The 23015-nt window shown below is 53.1% G+C and overlaps 2 protein-coding genes across 2 annotated transcripts in view; both read right to left on the reverse strand.

Annotated features, from left to right (window-relative positions):
- LOC131569250 (adhesion G protein-coupled receptor E5-like) overlaps positions 1-21895 on the reverse strand; it is a 33536-nt gene extending 11641 nt beyond the window's left edge. The window contains exons 1-8 of the mRNA XM_058821457.1: positions 21677-21895; positions 19920-20051; positions 18391-18431; positions 15789-15866; positions 12805-12976; positions 9022-9129; positions 6149-6384; positions 2439-2627 (exon numbers count right to left, since the gene is read on the reverse strand). Of these exons, the coding sequence (XP_058677440.1) occupies positions 2439-2627; positions 6149-6384; positions 9022-9129; positions 12805-12976; positions 15789-15866; positions 18391-18431; positions 19920-20051; positions 21677-21713 (993 nt within the window). The 5' untranslated portion in view covers positions 21714-21895. The remainder of the gene's footprint in view (positions 1-2438; positions 2628-6148; positions 6385-9021; positions 9130-12804; positions 12977-15788; positions 15867-18390; positions 18432-19919; positions 20052-21676) is intronic.
- Positions 21896-22209: 314 nt separating this feature from the next.
- Positions 22210-23015, reverse strand: part of LOC131569147 (complement component C1q receptor-like) — a 15713-nt gene continuing 14907 nt past the window's right edge. Inside the window, exon 8 of the mRNA XM_058821370.1 lies at positions 22210-22215. Coding sequence (XP_058677353.1) covers positions 22210-22215 — 6 coding nt within the window. The remainder of the gene's footprint in view (positions 22216-23015) is intronic.

Consider the following 23015-nt stretch of genomic DNA (forward strand, 5'->3'; position numbering starts at 1 on the left):
CGGTGTCACCGCCAGGCCACCAGTGCCACCCCCAGGGCCACCGGTGTCACCGCCAGGGCCACCGGTGCCACTCCCAGGGCCACTCCTGGCAAGTTTGGGGGTCCCTGGGGTGGTTTAGGGGGAGATTTGGGGGATTTTTGATGGTTTTGGGGCCATTTTTGGGGGGGTTTTCGGGCCATTTTTGGGGTTTTTGGGGCCATTTTTGGAGGGTTTTGGGGCCATTTTGGGGGTTTTGGGGTCATTTGGGGGGGTTTTGGGCTCATTTTTGGGGTTTTGGGGCCATTTTTGGGGCCATTTTTGGGGCCATTTTTGAGTGTTTTGGGGCCATTTTTGAGGTTTTGGGGTAATTTTTGGGGTTTTGGGGCCATTTTTGGGGTTTTTTGGGGCCATTTTTTGGGGTGTTTTAGGGCCATTTTTTGAGATGTTTTGGGGTCATTTTTGGGGTTTTTTGGGGCCATTTTTGGGGTGTTTTGGGGCCATTTTTGGGGTGTTTTGGGGCCATTTTTGGAGGTTTTGGGGCCATTTTTGGGGTGTTTTGGGGTCATGTTTGGGGAATTTTGGGGCCATTTTTGGGGTTTTGGGGCCATTTTTGGGCTTTTGTGTTCATTTTTGGGGGTTTTGGGGACATTTTTGATGGTTTTGGGGTCATTTTTGAGGTTTTGGGGCCATTTTTGATGGTTTTGGGGCCATTTTTGGGGGTTTTGGGGCCATTTTTGGGGTGTTTTGGGGTCATTTTGGGGTGATTTGGGGCCATTTTTGGGGTTTTGGGGCCATTTTTGGGTGGTTTTGGGGTCATTTTTGATGGTTTTGGGGCCATTTTTGGGGTGTTTTGGGGACATTTTTGGAGTTTTGCGGCTATTTTTTGGGGTTTTGGGGCCATTTTGGGGGGTTTTGGGGCCATTTTTGGGGGGTTTTGGGGCCATTTTTTGGGGTGTTTTGAGGCCATTTTTTGGGGGTTTTGGGGCCATTTTTGAGGGTGTTTTAGGGCCATTTTTTGAGGTGTTTTGGGGTCATTGTTGGGTGTTTTGGGGCCATTTTTGGGGGTGTTTTGAGGCCATTTTTGGGGAATTTTGGTGCCATTTTTGGGGTGTTTTGGGGTAATTTTGGGGGGTTTTGAGATAATTTTTGGGGGTTTTGGGGTAATTTTTGGGGGTTTTGGGGTAATTTTTGATGGATTTGGTGCCATTTTGGGGGGTTTTGGGGTAATTTTTGATGGATTTGGTGCCATTTTGGGGGGTTTTGGGGTCATTTTTGGGGTGTTTTGGGCCATTTTTGGGGGGTTTTAGGGCCATTTTTGGGGTGTTTTGGGGTAATTTTTGGGGGTTTTGGGGTCATTTTTGATGGATTTGGGGCCATTTTGGGGGGTTTTGGGGCCATTTTTGAGGATTTGGGGCCATTTTTGATGGTTTTGGGGCCATTTTGGGGGATTTTGGGGTCATTTCGGTGGTTTGGGGCCATTTTTGGGGTGATTTGGGGCCATTTTTGGGTGGTTTTGGGGTGATTTTGGGATGTTTTTGTGGCAGTTTGGGCGTTATTTTGGGGTGAGTTTTGGGGTTATTTCGGGGATGATTTCAGAGTAGTTTTGGGGCTGTTTTTTGGGCTGATTTCAGGGGATTTGGGGGGTTTTTTTTAGGAGCAGTTCCTGGGGTTATTTTGAGGCTGTTTTTGGGCTTAATTCAAGGATATTTTTGGGATATTTTAAGGATATTTTTGGGATATTTTCAGGCTATTTTAGGGATGATTTTGGGGTGATTCTGGGGGATTTTGGGGTGATTTTGGGGGATTTTGGGGCACCTGGATCTCGTTGAAGGCCAGCAGCACAGCGAAGCCCCTCAGGTGATTTTGGGGCATTTTTGGGATATTTTTGGGGTTAAGTCAATGATATTTTGAGGATATTTTTGGGATATTTTGAGGATATTTTGGGGATATTTTGAGGATATTTTTGGGGATATTTTTGGGATATTTTGAGAATATTTTTGGGATATTTTGAGGATATTTTGAGGATATTTTTGGGATATTTTGGGGATATTTTGAGGATATTTTCAGGCCATTTTAGGGATGTATTTGGGGTGATTTTGGGGGATTTTGGGGCACCTGGATCTCGTTGAAGGCCAGCAGCACAGCGAAGCCCCTCAGGTGATTTTGGGGCATTTTTGGGGTTATTTCAATGATATTTTGAGGATATTTTTGGGATATTTTGAGGATATTTTGGGGATATTTTGAGGATATTTTTGGGATATTTTGAGGATATTTTTGGGATGTTTTTGAGGATATTTTTGGGATATTTTGATAATATTTTTGGGATCTTTTGAGAATATTTTTGGGATATTTTGGGGATATTTTTGGAATATTTTTGGGATATTTTGAGGATATTTTCAGGCTATTTTAGGGACGATTTAGGGATGTTTTTGGGGTGATTTGGGGGGATTTTGGGGCACCTGGATCTCGTTGAAGGCCAGCAGCACAGCGAAGCTGGTCAGGTGCTCGCAGGCGCAGACGGTGCCGTGGCCCTGGGGGGGGGTCCCGCTCCCGTTTTCGGGGGGCAGCACCCGGCACCCCCCGGTGTCCCAGCGCCCGGCCCGGGGGTTCCAGAAGGCGCAGACGACGGAGCCGCCCAGCTCGGGCTCCTGCGGGCACAAAACCGGGGGGTCAGGGGGTCCCCGCCCCATTTTATGCCATTTCCCCCCCGTTTTTTGTGTTACTTTCCCCCCATTTTTCAGCATTTCCCCCCCATTTTGTGTGAATTTCCCCCCATTTTTCAGCATTTCCCCCACATTTTGTGTGAATTTCCCCCCATTTTTCAGCATTTCCCCCACATTTTGTGTGAATTTCCCCCCATTTTTCAGCATTTCCCCCACATTTTGTGTGAATTTCCCCCCATTTTTCAGCATTTCCCCCACATTTTGTGTGAATTTCCCCCCATTTTTCAGCATTTCCCCCACATTTTGTGTGACTTTCCCCCCATTTTTTGGGCTCCCACCCCCCCATTTTTTAGCATTTCCTCACATTTTGTGTGACCTTCCCCCTATTTTTTAACATTTCCCCACATTTTGTGTGACTTTCCCCCCATTTTTCAGCATTTCCCCACATTTTGTGGGACTTTCCCCCCATTTTTCAGCATTTCCCCCACATTTTGTGTGACTATTCCCCCATTTTTTAGCATTTCCCCACATTTTGTGTGACTTTCCCCCCATTTTTTAGCATTTCCCCCCCATTTTGTGTGAATTTCCCCCCATTTTTCAGCATTTCCTCACATTTTGTGTGAATTTCCCCCCATTTTTTAGCATTTCCCCACATTTTGTGTGACTTCCCCTCATTTTTTAGCATTTCCTCACATTTTGTGTGACTTTCCCCCCATTTTTCAGCATTTCCTCACATTTTGTGTTACTTTCCCCCCATTTTTTAGCATTTCCCCCCCATTTTGTGTGAATTTCCCCCCATTTTTTAGCATTTGCCCACATTTTGTGTGACTTTCCCCCCATTTTTCAGCATTTCCCCCCCATTTTGTGTGACTTTCCCCCCAGTTTTTGGGCTCCCACCCCCCCATTTTTGGGCATGTCCCCCCCATTTTTTTGTGCTTTCCCCCCCATTTTTTGTGATTTTCCTCCTCATTTTTTGTTATTTCCCCCCCATTTTTTTGTATTTTTTTCCCATTGTTTGGGTGATTTTCCCCCCATTTTTTGGGTGACTTTTTTCCCCCATTATTTTTGATTTTTCCCCCATTATTTTTTATTTTCCTCCTATTTTTTTGGTGATTTTCCCCCTATTTTTTGGGTGATTTTCCCCCCAGTTTTGGGTGATTTTTTCCCCCATTATTTTTGACTTTTCCCCCATTATTTTTTGATTTTCCCCCCATTTTTTGGGTGATTTTCCCCCCATTTTTTGGGTGATTATTTTCCCCCATTATTTTTTATTTTCCCCCCATTTTTTGGGTGATTTTCCCCCCAATTTTTGGGTGATTTTTACCCCCATTTTTTGGGTGATTTTCCCCCCATTTTTTGGGTGATTTTTCCCCCCATTATTTTTGATTTTCCCCCATTTTTTGGGTGATTTTCCCCCCATTTTTTGGGTGATTTTTTCCCCCACTATTTTTTTATTTTCACCCCATTTTTTGGGTGATTTTCCCCCCATTTTTTGGGTGATTTTTCCCCCATTATTTTTGATTTTTCCCCCATTATTTTTTATTTTCCCCCCATTATTTTTAATTTTCCCCCCATTTTTTGGGTGATTTTCCCCCCATTTTTGGATAATTTTCCCCCCATTTTTGGGTGATTTTTTTCCCCCATTATTTCTGATTTCTCCCCATGTTTTTCCCCCATTATTTTTGATTTTCCCCCCATTTTTTGGGTGATTTTCCCCCATTTTTTGGGTGATTTCCCCCCATTTTTGGGTGATTTCTCCCCCATTTTTGGGTGATTTTTTCCCCATTTTTGGGTGATTTTTTTCCCCCCATTATTTCTGATTTCTCCCCATGTTTTTCCCCCATTATTTTTGATTTTTCCCCCATTTTTAGGTGATTTCCCCCCCATTTTTTGAGTGATTTTCCCCCCATTATTTGGGTGACTATTTTCCCCCATTATTTTTTATTTTCCCCCCATTATTTCTGATTTCTCCCCATGTTTTTCCCCCATTATTTCTGCTTTCGGCGGTCCCTGACCGGTGCCGGGTGCCGGAACCTCAGCCTGACCGCGGGGCTGTCCCATTGTTTGGGTGATTTTCCCCCCATTATTTTTTATTTTTCCTCCATTTTTTGGGTGATTTTCCCCCTATTGTTTTGGGTGATTTCCCCCCATTTTTGGGTGATTTCTCCCCCATTTTTGGGTGATTTTTTCCCCCATTATTTCTGATTTCTCCCCATGTTTTTCCCCCATTATTTTTGATTTTCCCCCCATTTTTTGGGTGATTTTCCCCCATTTTTGGGGTGATTTCCCCCCATTTTTGGGTGATTTCTCCCCCATTTTTGGGTGATTTCTCCCCCATTTTTGGGTGATTTTTTTCCCCCATTATTTCTGATTTCTCCCCATGTTTTTCCCCCATTATTTTTGATTTTTCCCCCATTATTTTTGATTTTCCCCCCATTTTTTGGGTGATTTTCCCCCATTTTGGGGTGATTTCCCCCCATTTTTGGGTGATTTCTCCCCCATTTTTGGGTGATTTTTTCCCCCATTATTTCTGATTTCTCCCCATGTTTTTCCCCCATTATTTTTGATTTTTCCCCCCATTTTTTGGGTGATTTTCCCCCATTTTTTGGGTGATTTTCCCCCATTTTGGGGTGATTTCCCCCCATTTTTGGGTGATTTCTCCCCCATTTTTGGGTGATTTTTTCCCCCATTATTTCTGATTTCTCCCCATGTTTTTCCCCCATTATTTTTGATTTTCCCCCCATTTTTTGGGTGATTTTCCCCCATTTTTTGGGTGATTTCCCCCCATTTTTGGGTGATTTCTCCCCCATTTTTGGGTGATTTTTTCCCCATTTTTGGGTGATTTTTTTCCCCCCATTATTTCTGATTTCTCCCCATGTTTTTCCCCCATTATTTTTGATTTTTCCCCCATTTTTAGGTGATTTCCCCCCATTTTTTGAGTGATTTTCCCCCCATTATTTGGGTGACTATTTTCCCCCATTATTTTTTATTTTCCCCCCATTATTTCTGATTTCTCCCCATGTTTTTCCCCCATTATTTCTGCTTTCGGCGGTCCCTGACCGGTTCGGGGTGCCGGAACCTCAGCCTGACCGCGGGGCTGTCCCATTGTTTGGGTGATTTTCCCCCCATTATTTTTTATTTTCCCCCCATTTTTGGGTGATTTTCCCCCCATTTTTTGGATAATTTTTTCCCCCACTATTTTTGATTTTCCCCCATTTTTTGGGTGATTTTCCCCCCATTTTTGGGTGATTTTTTTCCCCCATTATTTTTGATTTTCCCCCATTATTTCTGATTTCTCCCCATGTTTTTCCCCCATTATTTTTGATTTTTCCCCCATTATTTTTGATTTTCCCCCCATTTTTTGGGTGATTTTCCCCCATTTTTGGGGTGATTTTCCCCCCATTTTTGGATAATTTTCCCCCCATTTTTGGATGATTTTTTCCCCCATTATTTCTGATTTCTCCCCATGTTTTCCCCCATTATTTCTGCTTTCGGCGGTCCCTGACCGGTTCGGGGTGCCGGAACCTCAGCGTGACGGCGGCTCCGCCCCGGGCCCGTCGCGGCCGCTCGCGGGTGACGAAGGCGGCGCCCACCGGGGACAGGACCCGGTACGAGGGGAAGGGGCGGCCCCGGCGGGGGGGACGGGGCAGGGACCCCCCCCAGCCCCCCCAGAGAACGGGGGGAGCCCCCGAGAGCGCCTGGGGGAGCCCGGGCAGGGTGAGCAGCCCCACTAAAGAGAGACCTGGGGGAAAAAGGACAAAAAATGAGCTGAAAATGAGCTCAAAATGAGCCCAAAATGAGCCCAAAATGGCCCCAAAATGAGCCCAAAATCCCCCCCAGGGTCAGCAGCCCCACTAAAGAGAGACCTGGGGAGAAAAAGGACAAAAAATGAGCTGAAAATGAGCTCAAAATGAGCCCAAAATGAGCCCAAAATCCCCCCCAGGGTCAGCAATCCCACTAAAGAGACACCTGGGGGAAAAAGGACAAAAAATGAGCTGAAAATGAGCTCAAAATGAGCCCAAAATGAGCCCAAAATGGCCCCAAAATGAGCCCAAAATCCCCCCCAGGGTCAGCAGCCCCACTAAAGAGAGACCTGGGGGGAAAAAGGACAAAAAATGAGCTGAAAATGAGCTCAAAATGAGCCCAAAATGAGCCCAAAATCCCCCCCAGGGTCAGCAGCCCCACTAAAGAGAGACCTGGGGGAAAAAGGACAAAAAATGAGCTGAAAATGAGCTCAAAATGAGCCCAAAATGAGCCCAAAATCCCCCCCAGGGTCAGCAGCCCCACTAAAGAGAGACCTGGGGGGAAAAGGACAAAAAATGAGCTGAAAATGAGCTCAAAATGAGCCCAAAATGAGCCCAAAATGGCCCCAAAATGAGCCCAAAATCCCCCCCAGGGTCAGCAGCCCCACTAAAGAGACACCTGGGGGAAAAAGGACAAAAAATGAGCTGAAAATGAGCTCAAAATGAGCCCAAAATGAGCCCAAAATCCCCCCGAGAGCGCCTGGGGGAGCCCGGCCACGGTCAGCAATCCCACTTAAAGAGAGACCTGGGCGGAAAAACAAGGACAAAAAGTAACCCAAAATGAGCCCAAAATCCCCCCAGGGTCAGCAATCCCACTAAAGACAGACCTGGGGGGGAAAAAGGACAAAAAATAACCCAAAATGAGCCCAAAATGAGCCCAAAATAGCCCCAAAATGAGCCCAAAATCCCCCCGAGAGCGCCTGGGGGAGCCCAGCCAGGGTCAGCAGCCCCACCAGGGACAGACCTGGGGGGAAAAAGGACAAAAAATAACCCAAAATGTGCCCAAAATCCCCTGAAATTACCCGAAAATCTCCCCCAAAATGAGCCCAAAATGAGCCCAAAATCCCCCCCAGGGTCAGCAATCCCACTAAAGAGAGACCTGGGGGAAAAAGGACACAAAATAACCCAAAATGAGCCCAAAATCCCCCCCAGGGTCAGCAGCCCCACCAGGGACAGGCCTGGGCGGAAAAAGGACACAAAATAGCCCAAAATGAGCCCAAAATAAGCCCAAAATGAGCCCAAAATCCCCCCCAGGGTCAGCAATCCCACTAAAGAGAGACCTGGGGGAAAAAGGACAAAAAATAACCAAAAATGAGCTTAAAATTAACCCAAAATGAGCCCAAAATGAGCCCAAAATGAGCCCAAAATGGCCCCAAAATCCCCCCCAGGGTCAGCAATCCCACTAAAGAGAGACCTGGGGCAGAAAAAGGACAAAAAATAACCCAAAATGAGCCCAAAATAGTCCCAAAATGGCCCCAAAATGAGCCCAAAATAGCCCCAAAATGAGCCCCAAACCCCCCCGGGGCCAGCAGGGACAGCGCTGCGGGGGGAGGACACAAAGTGACCCCAAAATCCCCAGAAATGACCCCAAAATCCCCCCCGGTGTCCCCTCAGTGTCCCCAGTGTCACCCCAGGCCCCTTCCAGTTTTCCCAACCCCCCCCAGTGTCCCCAATGTCGCCTCAATGTCCCCCCAGTGTCCCCAAAGCCCCCCAGTGTCCCCAACGTCCCCCCCAGTGTCCCCAATGTCCCCCCAGTGTCCCCAATGTCCCCCCAGTGTCCTCAGTGTCCTCGATGTCCCCAATGTCCCCAATGTCCCCCAGTATCCCCCAATGTCCCCCTAAATGTCCCCCCAATATCCCCCGTTGTCCCCAATGTCCCCTCAGTGTCCCCAATGTCCCCCCAGTGTCCCCAATGTCCCCAGTGTCCCCAGTGTCCCCAGCATCCCCCCCAATGTCCCCTCAATGTCCCCACTGTCCCCAGTGTCCCCATTGTCCCTGATGTCCCCCAGTGTCCCCTCAGTGTCCCCAATGTCCCCCTAAATTTCCCCCCAATATCCCCCGTTGTCCCCAATGTCCCCTCAGTGTCCCCAATGTCCCCATTGTCCCTGATGTCCCCATTTTCCCCACTGTCCCCAATGTCCCCCAATGTCCCCCAATGTCCCCATTGTCCCCAATGTCCCCCCAACGTCCCCTCAATGTCCCCATTGTCCCCAATGTCCCCATTGTCCCCAATGTCCCCAAGGTGTCCCCAATGTCCCCATTGTCCCCACTGTCCCCAATGTCTCCGTTGTCCCCCAATGCCCCCACTGACCCCATTGTCCCCAATGTCCCCTCAATGTCCCCTCAATGTCCCCACTGTCCCCGATGTCCCCAATGTCCTCATTGTCCCCATTGTCCCCGATGTCCCCGATGTCCCCTCAGTGTCCCCGATGTCCTTGATGTCCCCTCAGTGTCCCCATTGTCCCCGATGTCCCCTCAGTGTCCCCGATGTCCCCTCAGTGTCCCCATTGTCCCCGATGTCCCCGATGTCCCCTCAGTGTCCCCGATGTCCCCTCAGTGTCCCCATGTCCCCGTACCGCTCTCCGGGTCCAGCGCCACCTCGGGGGGGACCTCGAGCGTCACCCCAGGGACCGCCAGGGTGACAGGGCCGGGGGTGGCACCGCGGGACACGGCCAGGGACAGCGCTGGGGACAGAGGGACAGTGTCACCATTGGGGACAGTGCCACCCCTGGGACACCTGTGCCACCCCAGGGACACGGCCAGGGACAGCGCTGGGGACAGAGGGACAGTGTCACCATTGGGGACAGTGCCACCCCTGGGACACCTGTGCCACCCCAGGACATGGCCAAGGACAGAACTGGGGACACAAAGGGACAGGGACAGTGTCACCCCCCTGTGCCACCCCAGGGACACAGCCAGGGACAGCGCTGGGGACAGAGGGACAGTGTCACCCCCCTGTGCCACCCCTGTGCCACCCCAGGGACACGGCCAGGGACAGCGCTGGGGACAGAGGGACAGTGTCACCATTGGGGACAGTGACACCCCTGTGCCACCTGTGTGCCACCCCAGGGACAGCGCTGGGGACAAGGACAGGGACAGGGACAGTGTCACCTTCCTGTGCCACCCCAGGGTGACAGGGACACCCCCTGTGTCACCTCAGGGACAGAACTGGGGACACAAAGGGACAGTGTCACCATTGGGGACAGTGACACCCCTGTGCCACCCCCGGGACACGGCCAGGGACAGCGCTGGGGACAGAGGGACAGTGTCACCTCCCTGTGCCACCCCTGTGCCACCCCAGGGACACGGCCAGGGACAGCGCTGGGGACAGGGACAGGGACAGGGACAGTGTCACCTCCCTGTGCCACCCCTGTGCCATCTGTGCCACCCCTGGGACACGGCCAGGGACAGCGCTGGGGACAGAGGGACAGTGTCACCCCCCTGTGCCACCCCTGTGCCACCTGTGCCACCCCAGGGACACGGCCAGGGACAGCGCTGGGGACAGGGACAGGGACAGGGACGGTGTCACCTCCCTGTGCCACCCCTGTGCCATCTGTGCCACCCCTGGGACACGGCCAGGGACAGCGCTGGGGACAGAGGGACAGTGTCACCCCCCTGTGCCACCCCTGTGCCACCTGTGCCACCCCAGGGACACGGCCAGGGACAGCGCTGGGGACAGGGACAGGGACAGGGACAGGGACGGTGTCACCTTCCTGTGCCACCCCTGTGCCATCTGTGCCACCCCTGGGACACGGCCAGGGACGGTGTCACCCCCCTGTGCCACCCCTGTGTCACCTCAGGGGACAGAGCCACGATGGGCACGGTGCCACCCCCGGGGCTGGGGACAGGGACGGTGACAGGGCGGTGACATTGATGCCACCACCGGGCACGGGGTCACCGTCACCTCCCTGTGCCACCCCCGGGGCTGGGGACAGCGACGGTGACAGGGCCACCCTTGGGGACACGGGGCCGGTGCCACCCCTGGGATGGGGACACGAGGAGGGGACACAGGGTGGCAGGGAGGGGACACAGGGTGGTGGGGAGGGGACACAGGGTGACAGAAGTGACAAAGGGTGGCGGGGAGGGGACACAAAGGGTGGCAGGGAGGGGACACAGGGTGGTGGGGAGGGGACACAGGGTGACAGAAGTGACACAGGGTGACAGGGAGGGGACACAGGGTGACAGAAGTGACACAGGGTGACAGAAGTGACAAAGGGTGGCGGGGAGGGGACAGGGACAGCGCGGGGGTGGCAGGGAGGGGACACAGGGTGACAGAAGTGACAAAGGGTGACAGGGAGGGGACAGGAAGTGGCCGGAAGTGACAGGAGGGGACAGGAAGCGGCACAGGGGGGGAGGGGCGGGGAAGGTGGCACCGGGGGTTGGGGACAGGGAGGGGACGGAGGTGACACAGACACAGGGGACACACAGGTGTGACACGGGTGTGACACAGGTGACACTGAGGCCACACAGGGGACACACAGGTGTGACACGGGTGTGACACAGGTGACACTGAGGCCACACAGGTGTGACACAGATGACACTGAGGCCACACAGGTGACACACAGGTGACACTGAGGTGATGCACAGGTGACACACAGGTGACACTGAGGTGACGCACAGGTGACAGGGAGCCGGCACAGGTGACACAGGAGGTGACACTCAGGTGACACTCGGGTGACACTCGGGTGGGGTTTAGGGGTGACAAGTGACACTCAGGTGTGACACAGGAGGTGACACAGGTGACACCCAGGTGTGTCCCAAGCCTTACCTGCCGTTCCCACGGTGACATTGGTGACACTGGGGTGACACCCAGGTGACACCGATCCCTTACCTGCCCTCTCTGTGGTGACATTGGTGACACAGGTGACACACAGGTGACAGTGGGGTGACACCAATCCCTTACCTGCCGTTCCCACGGTGACATTGGTGACACCCAGGTGACACCGACCCCTTACCTGCCGTTCCCACGGTGACATTGGTGACACACAGGTGACACAGGGGTGACACCGATCCCTTACCTGCCCTCTCTGTGGTGACATTGGTCACACCCAGGTGACACCCAGGTGACAGTGGGGTGACACTGATCCCTTACCTGCCGTTCCCACGGTGACATTGGTGACACACAGGTGACACAGGTGACACTGGGGTGACACTGATCCCTTACCTGCTGTTCCCACGGTGACATTGGTGACACACAGGTGACACACAGGTGACACTCAGGGACACACAGGTGACACCCAGGTGACACAGAGACACACAGGGTCACACAGGTGACACAGGGGTGACACCGACGCCTTACCTGCCGTTCCCACGGTGACATTGGTGACACACAGGTGACACACAGGTGACACTCAGGGTCACACAGGTGACACCCAGGTGACACCGACCCCTTACCTGCCGTTCCCACGGTGACATTGGTGACACCCAGGTGACACAGGGGTGACACCAATCCCTTACCTGCCCTCTCTGTGGTGACACTGGTGACACCCAGGTGACACTGGGGTGACACTGATCCCTTACCTGCCGTTGCCACGGTGACATTGGTGACACACAGGTGACACCCAGGTGACACTGGGGTGACACTGATCCCTTACCTGCCGTTGCCACGGTGACATTGGTGACACACAGGTGACACAGGTGACACACAGGTGACACTCAGGGACACACAGGTGACACTCAGGGACACACAGTGACACCCAGGTGACACAGAGACACACAGGTGACACACAGGTGACACACAGGTGACACTCAGGGACACACAGGTGACACAGGGGTGACACCGACGCCTTACCTGCCGTTCCCGCGGTGACATTGGTGACACACAGGTGACACACAGGTGACACTCAGGGACACACAGGTGACACCCAGGTGACACCCAGGTGACACACAGGGTCACACAGGTGACACAGGGGTGACACCGACCCCTTACCTGCCGTTCCCACGGTGACATTGGTGACACACAGGTGACACTGATCCCTTACCTGCCGTTCCCACGGTGACACAGGTGACACCCAGGTGACACAGGGGTGACACCAATCCCTTACCTGCCCTCTCTGTGGTGACACTGGTGACACCCAGGTGACACACAGGTGACACCGGGGTGACACTGATCCCTTACCTGCCGTTCCCACGGTGACATTGGTGACACACAGGTGACACCGGGGTGACACTGATCCCTTACCTGCCGTTCCCACGGTGACATTGGTGACACACAGGTGACACAGGGGTGACACTGATCCCTTACCTGCCGTTCCCACGGTGACATTGGTGACACACAGGTGACAGTGGGGTGACACCGATCCCTTACCTGCCGTTCCCACGGTGACACAGGTGACACTGGGGTGACACCGACCCCTTACCTGCCGTTCCCACGGTGACATTGGTGACGGTGCCCGGTGGCAGCCGCGTCCCCGCGCCCCGGGCCAGCCCCTCCCCCGCCCGCAGCAGCGCCGAGAGCCAGCGGTGCCGCCGGGGGGGAGGGGCGGCGGCCGCGGAGCCCCCCAGGGCCCCCCCGAGCGCCGAGAGCAGATCCTGGGGAGGGGGACCCCGAAATCACACACGGAAACACCCAAAAAATACCAAAAAACTGCCCCAAAATATCCCCAAAATATCCCTAAAATGTCCCAAAAAATATCCCTAAAATGTCCCAAAAATATCCCCAAAATATCCCCAAAATATCCCAAAAATATCCTCAAAAATATCCCCAAAATATCCCAAAAATATCCCAAAAAAATATCCAAAAAATATGCCCAAAAATATCCCCAAAATATCCCCAAAAAATATCCCCAAAATATCCCTAAAATGTCCCAAAAATATCCCAAAAATACCCAGGGCCCCCCCGAGCGCCGAGAGCAGATCCTGGGGAGGGGGACCCCGAAATCACACACGGAAACACCCAAAAAATACCAAAAACTGCCCCAAAATATCCTAAAATATCCCAAAAATATCCCCAAAATATCCCAAAAAAATATCCCAAAAAATATCCCTAAAATATCCCAAAAATATCCCCAAAATACCCAGGGACCTCCCCAAGCACAGAGAGCAGATCCTGGGGAGGGGGACCCCAAAATCAGACACAGAAATACCCAAAAAATACCAAAAAACTGCCCCAAAATATCCCAAAATATCCCAAAAAAATATCCCCAAAAATATCCCCAAAAATATCCCAAAAATATCCCTAAAATGTCCCAAAAAATATCCCAAAAATACCCAAGGACCCCCCCAGGGCCGAGAGCAGATCCTGGGGAGGGGGACCCCGAAATCAGACACGGAAACACCCAAAAAATACAAAAAAACTGCCCCAAAATATCCTAAAATATCCCCAAAAAATATCCCCAAAATATCCCCAAAATGTCCCAAAAAATATCCCTAAAATATCCCTAAAATATCCCAAAAATACCCAGGGACCTCCCCGAGCACAGAGAGCAGATCCTGGGGAGGGGGACCCCGAAATCACACACGGAAACACCCAAAAAATACCAAAAACTGCACCAAAATATCCTAAAATATCCCAAAAAATAGCCCCAAAATATCCCAAAAAATATCCCGAAAATAACCCAAAAATATCCCAAAAATATCCCCAAAATATCCCAAAAGTATCCAAGGACCCCCCCAGGGCCGAGAGCAGATCCTGGGGAGGGGGACACCCCGAAATCACACAGGGAAATACACAAAAAATACCAAAAACTGCACCAAAATATCCCAAAATATCCCTAAAATATCCCAAAATATCCCAAAAAATATCCCAAAAATATCCCTAAAATGTCCCAAAAAATATCCCAAAAATACCCAAGGACCCCCCCAGGGCCGAGAGCAGATCCTGGGGAGGGGGACACCCCGAAATCAGACACGGAAACACCCAAAAAATACAAAAAAACTGCCCCAAAATATCCCAAAATATCCCCAAAATATCCCAAAAATATCTCAAAAAATATCCCTAAAATATCCCAAAAATATCCCCAAAATATCCCAAAAAAATATCCCCAAAATATCCCTAAAATATCCCAAAAATACCCAGGGCCCCCCCGAGCACAGAGAGCAGATCCTGGGGAGGGGGACCCCGAAATCACACACGGAAACACCCAAAAAATACCAAAAACTGCCCCAAAATATCCCAAAATATCCCTAAAATATCCCTAAAATATCTCTAAAATGTCCCAAAAATATCCCAAAAATGTCCCAAAAAATATCCCAAAAATATCCCAAAAATACCCAGGGACCCCCCCCAGGGCCCCCCCGAGCGCCGAGAGCAGATCCTGGGGAGGGGGACCCGAAATCACACACGGAAATACCCAAAAAATACCAAAAACTGCCCCAAAATATCCCAAAATATCCCCAAAATATCCCAAAATATGCCAAAAATATCCCAAAAATATCCCCAAAAATCCTAAAAAATATCCCAAAAATATCCCCAAAAATCCTAAAAAACATCCCAAAAATATCCCCAAAAATCCTAAAAAATATCCCCCAAAAATATCCCCAAAAATCCTAAAAAACACCCCAAAAATATCCCCCAAAACTGCACTAAAAATATCCTAAAATCTGCCCCAAAACCACCCCGGGACCCCCCAAAATCCCCCCAGGACCCCTCAAAATCCCCCTTAAACCCCCCAGGACCCCCCAAATTCTCCCCCAGGACCCCCCAAACCTCCTAAAATTCCCCTGGGACCCCCCAAAATCCCCCCAGGACCCCAGAAAATCACCCCAAAATCCCCCAAACTCCCCAAAATCCCCCCCAGGACCCCCAAAATTCCCCTGGGACCCCCCAAAATCTCCCCAGGACCCCCCAAATTCCCCCCGGGACCCCCCAAATTCCCCCCAGGACCCCTCAAAACCTCCCAAAATTCACCCAAATCTCCCCCCAACCCCCAGGACCCCAGAAAATCATAAATAAAACACCCCAAAATCCCCCAAACTCCCCAAAATCCCCCCCAGGACCCCCAAAATTCCCCCGGGACTCCCCAAATTCCCCCCAGGACCCCTCAAAACCTCCCAAAATTCACCCAATTTCCCCCCCACAGGACCCCAGAAAATCACCCAAAACCCCCCCAAAATCCTCCCAGGACCCCCCCAAACCCTCAGGACCCCCCAAAACCCCCCTGGGACTCCCCAGAATCCCCCCAGGACCCCCCAAATTCCCCCCAGGACCCCCCGGGACCCCTTAAAACCTCCCAAAATTCACCCAAATCCCCCCCAGGACCCCCCAAAATCCCCCCATGACCCCCAAAACCCCCCCGGGACCCCCCAAAACCCCCCCAGGACCCCCCAAAATCCCTCCAAACCCCCCCAGGACCCCCCAAAACCCCCCCAGGACCCCCCAAAATCCCCCCGGCCCCCCCCAAACCTGCAGCACTCTCCGGGGGTCTCGCCCCCCCCTCAGCTCCTCGGCAATTTGGGTCAGGGTCTCCCCCAAATCACAGCCCTGGGGGGGGCAGGGAGGGCTCAGAGGGACCCCCCAAATCCCGGGGACCCCTCCCCCAAAATCCCCAACACCCCCCCCCCCAAAAATTGGGGTGCTTGCGAACCCCAAAATTTGGGGAAAATCCCCCCCAGATTTGAGGACCCTCCCCAAAATTTGGGGTTTCCCTTTGTGACCCCTCCCCCCCTTCCATAAATTTGGGACCTCCCCCAAATTTCGGGTCCCCCCTCCAAATTTTGGGCTCCCCCTCCCCAATTTTGGGGTCCCAAATTTTGGGTCCCCCCTCCCCATTTTGGGCTCCCCCTCCCCAATTTTGGGGTCCCAAATTTCGGGGTTTTCTCTCCAATTTCGGGGTCCCAAATTTTGGGGTTTTCCCCTCAATTTTGGGCTCCCAAATTTTGGGATTTTCCCGCCAATTTCGGGGTCCCAAATTTTGGGATTTTGCCCCCAATTTCGGGCTCCCCCCTCCCCAATTTTGGGGTCCCAAATTTTGGGATTTCCCCCCCAATTTCGGGGTTTTCTCCCCAATTTCGGGGTCCCAAATTTCGGGGTTTTGCCCCCAATTTCGGGGTCCCCCCTCCCCAATTTCGGTGTCCCAAATTTTGGGGTTTTCTCCCTAATTTGGGGGTCCCCCTCCCCAATTTTTGGATCCCCAATTCTGGGACCCTCCCCAATTTTGGGGTCCCAAATTTTGGGGTTTTCCCCCCAATTTCGAGGTTTTCTCCCCAATTTCGGGGTCCCAAATTTTGGGATTTTGCCCCCAATTTTGGGCTCCCCCCTCCCCAATTTCGGGGTCCCAAATTTCGGGGTTTTCCCCCCAATTTCGGGGTCTCCCCTCCCCAATTTTGGGGTCCCAAATTTTGGGGTTTTCCCCCCAATTTCGGGGTCCCCCCTCCCCAATTTTGGGGTCCCAAATTTTGGGGTTTTCCCCCCAATTTCGGGGTTTTCTCCCCAATTTCGGTGTCCCAAATTTTGGGGTTTTCTCCCTAATTTGGGGGTCCCCCTCCCCAATTTTTGGATCCCCAATTCTGGGACCCTCCCCAATTTCGGGGTCCCAAATTTTGGGTTTTCCCCCCAATTTAGGGGTCCCCCCTCCCCAATTTCGGGGTCCCAAATTTCGGGGTTTTCCCCCCAATTTCGGGGTCCCCCCTCCCCAATTTCGGGGTCCCAAATTTTGGGGTTTTCTCCCTAATTTGGGGGTCCCCCTCCCCAATTTTTGGATCCCCAATTCTGGGACCCTCCCCAATTTTGGGGTCCCAAATTTTGGGGTTTTCCCCCCAATTTCGGGGTTTTCTCCCCAATTTCGGGGTCCCAAATTTTGGGTTTTTCCCCCCAATTTCGGGGTCCCCCCTCCCCAATTTCGGGGTCCCAAATTTCGGGGTTTTCCCCCCAATTTCGGGGTCCCCCTCCCCAATTTTGGGGTCCCAAATTTTGGGGTTTTCCGCCCAATTTCGGGGTCCCCTCCCCCAATTTCGGAGTCCCAAATTTTGGGGTTTTCTCCCTAATTTGGGGCTTCCCCCTCCCCAATTTTGGGGTCCCAATTTTTGGGGTTTTTCCCCCAATTTCGGGCTCCCCCCTCCCCAATTTTGGGGTCCCAAGTTTCGGGGTTTTCCCCCCAATTTCGGGGTCCCCCTCCCCAATTTCGGGGTCCCAAATTTTGGGATTTTCTCCCCAATTTGGGGTCTCCCTCCCCAATTTCGGGGTCCCAAATTTTGGGGTTCCCCTCCCCAATTTTGGGTCCCCCCCTCCCCAATTTTGGGGTCCCAATTTTTGGGGTTTTTCCCCCAATTTCGGGCTCCCCCCTCCCCAATTTTGGGGTCCCAAGTTTCGGGGTTTTCCCCCCAGTTTCGGGGTCCCCCTCCCCAATTTCGGGGTCCCAAATTTTGGGATTTTCTCCCCAATTTGGGGTCTCCCTCCCCAATTTCGGGGTCCCAAATTTTGGGGTTCCCCTCCCCAATTTTGGGTCCCCCCCTCCCCAATTTTGGGGTCCTCAATTTTGGGGTTTCCTCCCCATTTTGGGGTTTCGCCCTCCCCAATTTTCAGGGTCCCCAATTTTGGATTCCCCCCCAAATTTCAGGATCCCTCTCCCAAATTTTGGGGTCCCCTCCCCAATTTCGGATCCCCGTCCCCAGTTTCTGCTCCCCCCTCCCCAATTTCGAGGTCCCAAATTTTGGGGTTTTCCCGCCAATTTCGGGGTCTCCCTCCCCAATTTCAGGGTCCCAAATTTTGGGATTTTCCCGCCAATTTCGGGGTTTTCTCCCCAATTTCGGGGTCCCCCCTCCCCAGTTTTGGGGTCCCCCCACCCCAATTTCGGGGTCCCAAATTTTGGGGTTTTCCCCCCAATTTCGGGGTCCCAAATTTTGGGGTTTTCCCCCCAATTTCGGGGTTTTCTCCCCAATTTTGGAGCCCCAAATTTCGGGGTTTTCTCCCCAATTTTGGAGTCCCAAATTTCGGGGTTTTCTCCCCAATTTTGGGTTTTTCCCCCCAGTTTTGGGGTCTCCCTCCCCAATTTCGGGGTCCCCCTCACCTGCTCCTCCTCGGGGCAGATTTCGGGGGGCACCGGCACCGCTGGGGGAGGGGAAGGGGGCGTGGTCAGAGAGGGCGTGGCCATGGAAGGGGCGTGGCCAACACACGCCCCGCCCCCAATTTGAGGCATTTGAGAGAAATTTTGGGGTCCCAGGAGAAAAATTTTGGGGTTTTGGGGGGGATTTGGGGATTTTGAGGTCCCAGGGGTGGAGAATTTTGAGGGTTCTGGTGGTTTGGGGGGATTTTGGGATATTTGGGGGAATTTTTTGGATTTTTGGGCTGATTTGGGGGATTTTTCAAGGGGATTTTTTGGGCAATTTTTGGGATTTTGGGCTGATTTGTGGGGGGGGGCGATTTTTGGGGATGATTTTGGGGCAATTTTTGCGATTTTGGGGGCAAATTTCAGGCAATTTTTGGGATTTTTTTGGGGGGGGATTTTGGGGGAGATTTGTGGGCTGAATTTTGGGATTTTGGGGTCAAATTTGGGGCGATTTTCAGGATTTTTGTGGGGATTTTTTGGGGGATTTTTGGGTTAATTTGGGAAGGGGTCTCACCTGGGCAGTCAGCCGGTCCCAGGGGGGTTTGGGGCTGAATTTTGGGATTTTGGGGCAGATTTTTGTGATTTTGCGGACGAATTTGACGCGATATTTGGGGGGATTTTTGTGGGATTTTGGGGGTATTTTGGGTAAATTTGGGGAGGGGTCTCACCTTGGCACCCGGCCAGCCCCGGGGGGGGTTGGGGCTGAATTTTGGGATTTTTGTGATGAATTTGAGGCGATTTTTGGGATTTTTGTGGGGATTTTTGTGGCATTTCGAGGCGATTTTTGGTGGGATTTTTGGGGGGATTTGGGTTAATTTGGGGAGGGGTCTCACCTGGGCAGCTGTCTGGGCCCGGGGGGAGTTTGGGGCTGAATTTTGGGATTTTTGTGATGAATTTGAGGCGATTTTTGGGATTTTTGTGGGGATTTTTGGGGCATTTCGAGGCAATTTTGGTGGGATTTTTGGGGGATTTGGGTAAATTTGGGGAGGGGTCTCACCTGGGCAGCTGTCTGGGCCCGGGGAGGTTTGGGGCTGAATTTTGGGATTTTTGTGATGAATTTGAGGTGAATTTTGGATTTTTGTGGGGATTTTTGGGGCATTTCGAGGCAATTTTGGTGGGATTTTTGGTGGGATTTTTGGGGGTATTTGGGTTAATTTGGGGAGGGGTCTCACCTGGGCAGCCGGCCGGTCCCAGGGGGGGTTTGGGGCTGAATCTTGGGATTTTTGTGATGAATTTGAGGTGATTTTTGGGATTTTTGTGGGGATTTTTTGATTTTTGGTGGGATTTTTGGTGGGATTTTTGGGGGATTTTGGTGAATTTGGGAAGGGGTCTCACCTGGACACCCAGGCAGCCCCGGGGGGGGTTGGGGCTGAATTTTGGGGCAATATTTGGAATTTTTGGGGCATTTTGAGGCGATTTTTGGGGGGATTTTGGACCGATTTTTGGTGGGATTTTTGGGGGATTTTGGTGAATTTGGGGAGGGGTCTCACCTGGGCAGCCGTCCGGCCCCGGGGGTCCCCTCCCGGGGGGGGGGCAGTGGCACTCGTAGCTCCCGGGGGTGTTGAGGCAAACGGAGCCCCCCTCGCACAGCCCCTCCCCCCGCTCGGCGCACTCGTCCTCATCTGGGGGCCCAAATTGGGGTGAAAACCCCGAAAATGGGAAAAATCCCCCAAAAATGGGGAGAAACCCCCCAGAAATGGGGAGAAAGCCCCAAAAAGGGGGGAATCCCCCCGAAAATGGGGAAAATCACCTAAAAATGGGGAGAAACACCCCAAAAATGGAGGGAATCCCCCCGAAAATGGGGAGAATCCCCCCAAAAATGGGGAGAGACCCCCAGAAATAGAGAAAACCCCAAAATGGGGAGAATCCCCCCCAAAAATGGGGAGAAACCCCCCAAAAATGGGATAGACCCTGAAAAAGGAGGGAGAATCACACGAAATTGGGGAGAAAAACCCAAAATTGGGGAAAATCCATCAAAAATTGGGTAACCCCCCAAAATGGGGAGAAACCTCCCAAAAATGGGGGGAACCCCCAAAAATTGGGAGACCTCCCCAAAAATGGGGAGAAGTCTCCAAAAAATGGAGAGAAACCCCCCAAAAATGGGGAGAAACTCCCCGAAAATGGGGAACCCCCCCAAAAAATGGGGTGAGACCCCCCCAGAAATGGGAGAACCCCCAAAAAAAATTGGGAGAAAACCCCAGAAACAGAGAAAACCCCAAAAATGGGGAGAAAGCACCCCGAAATTGGGGGGAGGGGCTTTGGAGGGGTGGGGGAGGGGAACTGGGAGGGACTGGATGGATTGGGATGGACTGGGATGAACTGGGAGGGACTGGGATGGACTGGGATGGAACTGGGAGGGACTGGGAGGGACTGGGATGGACTGGGATGGACTGGGATGGATTGGGATGGACTGGGATGAACTGGGAGGGACTGGGAGGGACTGGGATGGAACTGGGATGGACTGGGATGGACTGGGATGGAACTGGGATGGACTGGGAGGGACTGGGAGGGAACTGGGAGGGAACTGGGATGGACTGGGATGGACTGGGATGGACTGGGATGGAACTGGGAGGGACTGGGAGGGAACTGGGAGGGAACTGGGATGGACTGGGATGGACTGGGATGGACTGGGATGGACTGGGAGGGAACTGGGAGGGACTGGGAGGGAACTGGGATGGACTGGGAGGGAACTGGGATGGACTGGGATGGACTGGGCGGCACTGGGAGCACTGGGATGTCACTGGGATCTTACTGGGAGCAATGGGAGGGTTACTGGGATGTCACTGGGAGGTTACTGGGAGCACTGGGAGGGAACTGGGGAAGGACTGGGAAGGAACTGGGAGGGAACTGGGAATACTGGGAAGGTCTGGATGAGAAACTGGGATGGACTGGGAGGGACTGGGAGAGACTGGGAGAGACTGGGAGGGACTGGGATGGACTGAGGGGGGGACTGGGAATACTGGGAAGGTCTGGATGGGAAACTGGGAGCACTGGGAGGGACTGGGAGGGACTGGGAGCACTGGGATCTTACTGGGAGCACTGGGAATGAACTGGGATGGACTGGGGGGGATTTCGGGGTTCCTGAGGGGAATTTTGGGGGGAATTTTTTGGGAATTTTGGGGTTTCTTTGGGGGATCCCTGAAGGGATTTTTGGGGGGAATTTTTGGGGTTTCTTTGGGAGAACTCAAGGGAAGATTTTGGGGTTTCTTTGGGGGGAGATTTCAGGGTTTGGGGAGGGGTCTCTGACCTTCACAATCAATGGGGCCGTTCTCGGGGGCCCTCATCCCATTTCCGGGGGTCCCGGTGCCGTTTTTGGGGGTCCCTGCCCCATTTTCGGGGGTCCCGGTGCTGTTTCCGGGGGTCCCGGTGCCGTTTCCGGGGGTCCCTGCCCCATTTTTGGGGGTCCCGGTGCCGTTTTCGGGGGTCCCTGCCCCATTTTCGGGGGTCCCGGTGCTGTTTCCGGGGGTCCCGGTGCCGTTTTTGGGGTCCCTGCCCCATTTTCGGGGCTCCCGGTGCCGTTTTTGGGGGTCTCCACCCCATTTTCGGGGGTCCCGGTGCCGTTTTTGGGGTCTCCACCCCATTTTCGGGGCTCCCGGTGCCGTTTTTGGGGGTGCGGGCGCGGTAGCCGCGGTTGCACTCGCACCTGAACCCCCCCTCGGTGTTGTGGCAGCTCTGGGAGGGGGGGCAGGGCGGGGGCCCCTCCCCCACACACTCGTTGATGTCTGGGGGGGGGGGAGGGGAGAGGGGTCACTTGGGGACACCCCCACCCCAAAATTGGGATTACCCCTGAAAAATTTGGGGATCCCACCCTCAAAATTGGGGATCCCACCCCCAAAATTGGTGATACCACCCCCAAAATTGGGGTTCCCACCCCAAAATTGATTCGTGGGGAGGGGGGAGCCTGAAATTCCCTCCCAGTGCTCCCCCTTTCCCCAGTTCCCCTCCCAGTTCCCCTCCCAGTGCTCCCAGTTTGCCCAGTTCCCCCCAGTTGCTCCCAGTGTTCCCAGTATCCCCAGTTACCCTCGCAGCGCCCCTCCCAGTATCCCCAGTCCCTCCCAGTATCCCCAATATCCCAGTCCCTCCCAGTATTCCCAGTGTTCCCAGTATCCCCAGTTCCCCTCCCAGTATCCCAGTTCCCCTCCCAGTATCCCCAGTTCCCCTCCCAGTATCCCCAGTCACCCTCGCAGCGCCGCTCCCAGTCCTTCCCAGTCCCTCCCAGTGCTCCCAGTTACCCTCGCAGCGCCACTCCCAGTATTCCCAGTGTTCCCAGTTCCCCTCCCAGTGTTCCCAGTCCCTCCCAGTATCCCCAGTTCCCCTCCCAGTCCCTCCCAGTGTTCCCAGTATCCCCAGTCACCGTGGCAGTGCCGCTCCCAGGGCTGGCTCCCAGTGCTCCCAGTATCCCCAGTTCCCCTCCCAGTATCCCCAGTCCCTCCCAGTATCCCCAGTTCCCCTCCCAGTGTTCCCGGTATCCCCAGTTACCCTGGCAGTGCCGCTCCCAGGGCTGGCTCCCAGTGCTCCCAGTGCTCCCAGTCCCTCCAGTATCCCCAGTTCCTCCCACTCCCTCCCAGTATCCCCAGTTCCCCTCC

The sequence above is a fragment of the Ammospiza caudacuta genome, chromosome 29 (genome assembly GCF_027887145.1).
Source record: "Ammospiza caudacuta isolate bAmmCau1 chromosome 29, bAmmCau1.pri, whole genome shotgun sequence".
Taxonomy (NCBI): Eukaryota; Metazoa; Chordata; class Aves; order Passeriformes; family Passerellidae; genus Ammospiza; species Ammospiza caudacuta.